Raw genomic sequence first — 7,025 nt, 5'->3', positions numbered from 1 at the left:
AAAAAAAAACTTGTGTGAACACAACTGCAAGGTACCCCATCAGTATGGGAAGTGGTGGATCTGCAATCTGAACAGTGGCTGCCATGGCCACTGTGTGCTGGGGTGTAGGTGTCCTGGCTTCACTGCCTGTTGACAACCTTGCCTGGTGTGCTCTTGGGACTCCTCTTTTTCTTACTGTTTTGCACGTATTTCAGAGATCAGCTTGTTACTTCACATGCTGCAAACCCTTTATCCCATGGTGTGACTGTGTTGTTTTTCATCTTGTCTGCCTTTGGCTAAATCTTTTTTTTTGCCTTGCATATTAATTTTTATGTAGGTTCTGGATAAAGCCTGTATATTTAACTGCAACTCTAAATAGATTCCCGAGCAGTGTGGTTTGCAGGGGCTGAGGGTCAGGGGCTCAGGAAAAGCTGTCACTGCAGGGCAGTCTGTGTAGGGTGGTGACTAGTGGGGACACTGGACCTTTTTTGTCCCTCCAGTTCAGTTTTTATTTCCCCAGACTGAGCCCTGACAGCCAGAGCCACGCTTGACTCTGCATCCCTGGAGATGGTGTGCTCAGAAACCTCTCTTTGACTCCTCTGAGTGGGATCAGGGTGGGCCCCTGTTGGTGGGCGATTGTTGCTAAAGAGCTTTCTGTGGTGTGAGCTGAGTCCAATTGTGAATTCCAGGTTTCCTTAAGGAGCATCTGGACACCTTCTTTGACCCACCCCTGCCCACCGAGAAGTCAGAAGCGATCAGGAAACTAGGCTTTGGGACCAACAATAAAATCTTTCTGGAGTTTGAGGAGCCCTTCTGGGAGCCAGGCTGTGAGATGATCCAGGTGGTGTGGGAGGACACATCACCCCTGGAGGAAATTGCCCCCCCACTGAAGAATGCCTGGTTCAAGAAGCTCATTGGCTTTCTGGTCCTGCCTTCCTCTGAGTATGTGCACTCCCCGAGTGGCCCTGAGGGCACCTTGGGCTGGCCCTGGAGGGTATACGGCTAGGGACCCCACCAGCCCCCCAAGGCTCTGGCTGTACACAGTTAGTGCTCAGAGTATATCTGTGCACAGGTGGGCACACTCAGTCTTCAGTCCGTGAGAATGTGTCTCCTAGAGTTCTATAGGAAGCTGAGACTCAGAGATCCAGAAGAAATCTGAAACATGGGGAGACAGTTCTTATATAGGAGGAAATAACTGAACAAAGCCTTCCTCTAAGCAGTGGAATCGCAGACTCAGACCTAAAGGGCTAACTTCTGTGACCCTACCTCACCTGTAAAGTAGCACATGTGGACATAGGTGCTGACACAGAAAATAATACTATGGGTGTAACGTAGGGTGGAAGGACTAATTTTTTTCAGCAGCATTAAAACACAAGTTAACACACTGTGGCCAGATGGCAGATATAATTCTACATTTCCACTCAGCCACAGTGAGAGCGGGGACCAAGCTCTCAGCCTGAAAGACTCAGGACAGGCTGAGCACAGGACACACCTGAGATGGCTCCTTTCTGCTTCCCTTGAGAGCAAGAGGCTGTGGCTTCAGAGCAGTGTCCAGCCTGGGAGGGAGGGAAGCCACCTGTGTCATCTGCACTGAAGAGGAAATATTTCGTTGTTTGTGCTTGGCCACCTGCACCTAGCCTATGATCTGTTACTAGGATGTGGGGGGACAACAGCCCTTTTGCGCCCTGGAGCACCTGGGTGGGATGCTGTCTGTGTCAGGGCAGGGACTTTAAGACTTGGTTGTCTGACATCCCTTTTATGTGCCTAAAGGTGATCAAGGGTCTCAGGCTTTGTCTATATGGGTTATGTGCATTTACCATGCAAGAAATTAAAAGTGAGAAATTACTTATTATTTGAGATGATAGTAAACTCACTCCATGGTGGAACAAATAACGTTTTTAAAATGAAAATTATATTTTCTCTAAATTTAATGAGGGGGCAGCAGAGTTTTGTCCTTCCTGCAGATCTCTTTAGAAGATGTCTGGGTCCTCAGGGCTGCCTCTGCACTGGTTCTTTTATTTCAGTTGAAATGTATGAAGATAGTCTGTATCTGCACAGATATGTAGTTGGAAGAGGGAGTAATATTTAAATAGTTTTTTAGCTGATTATCCATACTCTTTGGTACTACACCAAAACTCAAGAACTGGTTGTTTCCTAAAGGCTGGCTGGGGTGGAATCTGAGAGCATAGAGGTGAATTTTTTTGTGCTCTGTTGCACTGAAATTCATTTGTCTGTCTTGCTTTTTTTTTTTTTTTTTTTTTTTTTTGAGACAGTCTCTCACTATGTCGTCCTTGGTAGAGCGCTGTGGTGTCAGAGCTCATGGCAACCTCAAAATCTTGAGCTTAAGTGATTCTTTTACCTCAGCTTCTTCAAGTAGCTGGGACTACAGGCACCCACCACAATGCCTGGCTATTTTTGTTGTTGTTATTGTAGTTGTCACTGTTGTTTGGCAGGCCTGAGCTGGGTTCGAACCTGCCAGCTCTGGTGTATGTGGCTGGTGCCATAGCTGCTGAGCTACAGGTGCTGAGCCTGTCTTGCATTTTTTTTTTTTGAGACAGAGTTTCAAGCTGTTGCCCTGGCAAGAATGCCGTGGCATCATAGCTCACAGCAACCTCCAACTCTTGGGCTTAAGCGATCCTCAAGCCTCAGTTCTTTCTATGTTTAGTAGAAACGGGGTCTTCCTTTTGCTCAGGCTGGTCTTGAACTGGTGAGCTCAGGCAGTCCACCCACCTTGGCTTCCCAGAGGGTTGTTTTGCATTTTGAATGGATCTTTTTTCTCTTGTCACCCAGGCTAGAGTGCAGTGGCATCAGCTTAGCGCACAACAACCTCCAACTCCTAAATTTAAGTTTCCTGAGTAGTTGGGACTGCAGGTGCCAGCCGCAATGCCCATCTAATTTTTTACTTTTTAATAGAGATAGGGTCTTGCTCTTGCTCAGGCTGGTCTTGAACTGAGTACAAGGGATCCTCCTGCCCCAGTCTACTAGAGTGCTAGGATTATAGGTGTGAGCCACTGTGCCCAGTTACTTTTTTTTTTTGAGACAGAGTCTTAAGATGTTGCCCTGGGTAGAGTGCTGTGACATCACAGCTCACAGCAATCTCAAACTTTTGGGCTTAAGAGATTCTTTTGCCTCAGCCTTCTAAGTAGCTGGGACTATAGGCGCCTGCCACCTCTGGCATATGGGGCCAGTGCCCTACTCCTTTGAGCCACAAGCACCGCCCCCTGGCTTTTTTTTTTGGTTGTTGTTATTTATTATTTTTGTTATAGTTGTCATTGTTGTTTTAGCTGGCCTGGGCTGGATTTAAACCCACCAGCCTTAGCGCCCTAACCATTGAGCTATGGATGCTGCCAGTGTGCCCAGCCACTTTGATGATTTTGGTCATTCAGAAAATACTGGTTCATATAGTCTTCCACATTTCACTGTGTTATCAGTGATCTTGGAAATATCTCTCAGTGTTGGGAAGCTTTTAATCTGCTAATGGCAGGTACAAGTTTTCTAAAATTATCATTTTTGCTTGAGAGCTTAAATTTTATCACTTATTAAATACTATTAGTTGTTATCCTATGACAGATACACTTCACTCATTTTTGAGAAAATGCTTGCCACATACCTCAGCTCGTATCTTCTGTATTTGTTTGTGAGAGAATTAGCTGGCCCTGCCGGACACTCGTACCCCCCATGGTGTGTCCTATGTGGTGGTCACATACCACGTGTGGCAGACAGGCTCTATACCTTCTTCCATTGCTTCACACAGATTATTAAAAGCACACGTACTCAAGGGCCAGCATTTAAGAAAATTAGTAACTTTTACTGCTTCTTCAAGGACATACTTGGGTGGAATTCGTGTCTGTGGCTAGTGTGGTTTATCTCACTACATTCTGTCAAGGGATAGTTTACCTTCCTTTGCTCTTTCATGGGTGAAAATATCAACTTAGTGGAGAAAGCAAATGCTGTCTGAGTGTTAGGAAAATGGTTCTGACCTCCAGAGTTCCTGACAGGTTTTGGGACACCCCAGTCTGCCACCCCCCACTCTGAGAACTGCCCCTGGGGCTGCCCTATGCATGTGTTGTTGGGGCTTTCAGCATAGCTGCTGGGTCCCTGTGAGAGCCAGGCAGAGAACTGGGTGGATGGAGCTTGTCTCAACGGTCTTTCTCTCTACCAGGTCTGTCCATGTTCTCTGTGCGTTCATTGCTGGGCTGGAGTCGGAGTTTATGGAGACTCTGTCAGATGAAGAAGTGCTTCTTTCTCTAACCCAGGTGCTCCAGAAAGCGACAGGTACTCAGCATGTGGAGAGCTACTGCTCTCTCTCCTTGTTGGCTGATCTCTGAATGAGAACTAAACTTTTCAGGACAGAGCTAAGTTGGGCTCTGTATGTCTCTAGGGATGATCCTTCCTCATAATACTGGATTTTGTAACAGTTCTCTGAGCTAAAATGACTTTGCAAACACTTTCTACTTCTTTTTTGTAAAATCTGCCACCAAAATAAATGCAGTTGTCCTTAACCAGATTTTACAGAGGAAGAAGCTGAGGCTTAGAGGAAGTACTGGTGGGTAGTAGAGAACAGGCCACCAGTGTGGGTGTTGGTGCTTTTTTGAGTTCTGGCAGCATCTTTCATTTTAAACTGCTCCCCTTTGAAATGAGAGATGGTTGCAGACCTGTGGGTGGGAGTTCTGGCTGATGTGCTGCGTCTCTGTGGCTCAGGAAACCCGAGGCTCCCTGCACCCAAGAGCATGCTGAGGTCTCGCTGGCACAGTGCTCCATACACCAGGGGCTCTTACAGCTATGTGGCTGTGGGCAGCACTGGGGATGACCTGGACTTGCTGGCTCAGCCCCTGCCTGCGGATAGTACCCACACCCAGGTATTTATGGCATCATGCTGGGTGGGAGCTGCACCTGTTGTAGGGGCCTGGGCGAGTGACAGGAAGGCTGGGGCCCCAGACTAGAAGCTATTTTCTTTTTGAAACTAAGAATTGTTAAATGCATTATTTTTGTCAACATTACACATACACGTAGCTTAAAGTGTCAGAGTACCACAGTGCTGGCTTAGATGATGCAATGAAACAGGCAGCTATTCTCCCCTTCCTGGACTCTGGGCCCTGCTGATTATGATCTCTGAGTTTACTATGTGTCTAAAGACACATTTATACTTTCAGTTTTAAAAACATTTTATTATGTAAAATGACAAATGTATACAGTGTTGGTAGAGCCTTGGGCACCACCACAGACCCCAGAGAGGTCCCAGCCAGGTTCCCACTGTGTTCTCATCATCACTGAGTGATATCATTTCACTGCAGGTATTATGGTATGTATCTTTAAAAGATAAGGACACCCTTTTAAAAATATATAACTCAAAAACAACGACAACAAAATAGCCAGGTGTGGTGGGCACCTGTAGTCCCAGCTACCGGGGAGGCTGAGGCAAGAGAACTGCTTAAGCCCAAGGGTTGGAGGTTGCTGTGAGCTGTGACACCACACCACTCTACTGAGGGTGACTCTGTCTCAAAAAAAAAAAAAAGAAGAAACTATAATTTATTCTCCTACTTAAATAGAGAGAATGTAATTAGTATTACCCACTACCCACAAGTATCAAGGCTCCTGTGTCTGTGGTCTCTTTAGTCTGCCTGTTGGGAAATATTCCTTTTTGAACTTGGGGTTCAGGCTTTGTGGACTGGCTGCTCACACTACTGCACTGTTCCTCTGCCCTCCCCAACTGGGCTCAATGGCTAGTGAGGTTGCTGCCAGTGTTCACAAGCCCAGCTCTCAGGGTGCAGCAGCTTTGTTCCTGCCCGTTTTTAAGTTTGTGTGTGTGAGTCAGTGTGTGAGTGAATATGTGCTTCTCTGCCCAGACTCTGGGGTCTAAGGCTAATCCCTCTCCTAACTGTGCTTCTTCTTTGCAGCTGCAGATTCTGTTTGCTGGGGAAGCCACACATCGGTCATTTTACTCCACAACCCACGGGGCTCTGCTGTCTGGCTGGAGGGAGGCTGACCGCCTCACGGGTCTGTGGGACCAGCACATGGGCCAGCCCAGGCCCAGGCTCTAGCCCAGGAAGCCAGGGCCCTCCCTTCCTCTGACAGTTATCAGTCTGGGTTGAGATTTGGGATTAATGACAGTCCTTCGCTTTGTGAAGTGGGTCACCTGTTCATTTCCTGCGCCTGTCACTGGTCTGACCTAGAGCGAGATGGGGATGCTGCTGCTAAGGGTCACACCTCACTCATAAAGTGGGTAGGAGTTGCCCATGTCCAGAGTTGTCCTTTGTGCCTCTGGCTACAGCATCTGTTGCTGTTGCCTTCATCTTGCCCAGGCTCAGGTCAGTGCTGGGCCTTGTGTCTCGGAGCCCCTACTGCATGGCTCCTCTCCCTGTGTATTCTCTGGCCTCTGGGCACTATGGGTGCCCCTTGTCCCTGGTGCCTCAGTGTACCCCCTGAGGGGTCATCACAGCTGCCCAGCATGGCTGGCAAACCTTCCTGCTAATGGACAGATGCTGCGTTCACTACACACTGTACTGGGGAGATGGTGTGCAGAAAGGGCACCCCATCCTGACCTGGGCTGGAGATTTTCTGGAGAAAGGGAATAGATAGTAAGGTCTGAAGAGTAGGAAAGAGCAGGGGTCAGCACAGCAGATAGGCATGGGAGTGTATAGGGCACTGCACACTGTTGGGGTACTGAGCAGTGTTGGGGTGTGCCAGTGTCAGTCCCCCTCCTCTTGTCACTGCACCCTCCCAGCAGTCCAGGGAATGGCCAGCTGGGTGAAGAGAGGACAGACCATAGACTTACAGTCAGTAACTGCCCAGTGACACCAAGGCCAGACAGGTGGCTGGTGTGTCTACAGCAGTGTTTTTCAACCTTTTTTTTTTTTTATCTCATGGCACACTTGAACCTGTAGTTAAACTTCTGTAGCACACTTAAATTATGTTGATCAAAAAAAAAAAATGGCTCATGCTATAATCCTAGCACTGTGGGAGGTTGAGATGGGTGCATTGCCTGAGTTCACAGGTTTGAGACCAGCCTGAGCAAGAGCAAGACCTCATTTCTACTTTTTTTTTTT

The 7,025-nt window shown here is 47.6% G+C and overlaps 1 protein-coding gene across 1 annotated transcript in view; it reads left to right on the top strand.

Annotated features, from left to right (window-relative positions):
- PAOX (polyamine oxidase) overlaps positions 1-6,214 on the top strand; it is a 9,692-nt gene extending 3,478 nt beyond the window's left edge. The window contains exons 4-7 of the mRNA XM_012807760.2: positions 669-921; positions 4,142-4,254; positions 4,681-4,838; positions 5,877-6,214. Of these exons, the coding sequence (XP_012663214.1) occupies positions 669-921; positions 4,142-4,254; positions 4,681-4,838; positions 5,877-6,020 (668 nt within the window). The 3' untranslated portion in view covers positions 6,021-6,214. The remainder of the gene's footprint in view (positions 1-668; positions 922-4,141; positions 4,255-4,680; positions 4,839-5,876) is intronic.
- The last annotated feature ends 811 nt before the right edge of the window (positions 6,215-7,025 follow it).

This window comes from Otolemur garnettii, unplaced genomic scaffold (genome assembly GCF_000181295.1).
Source record: "Otolemur garnettii isolate 467f Iridium unplaced genomic scaffold, OtoGar3 scaffold00075, whole genome shotgun sequence".
NCBI lineage: Eukaryota > Metazoa > Chordata > Mammalia > Primates > Galagidae > Otolemur > Otolemur garnettii.
The sequence above is the reverse complement of the archived record's forward strand: the minus strand, read 5'-3'. Positions and strand labels throughout refer to the sequence as shown.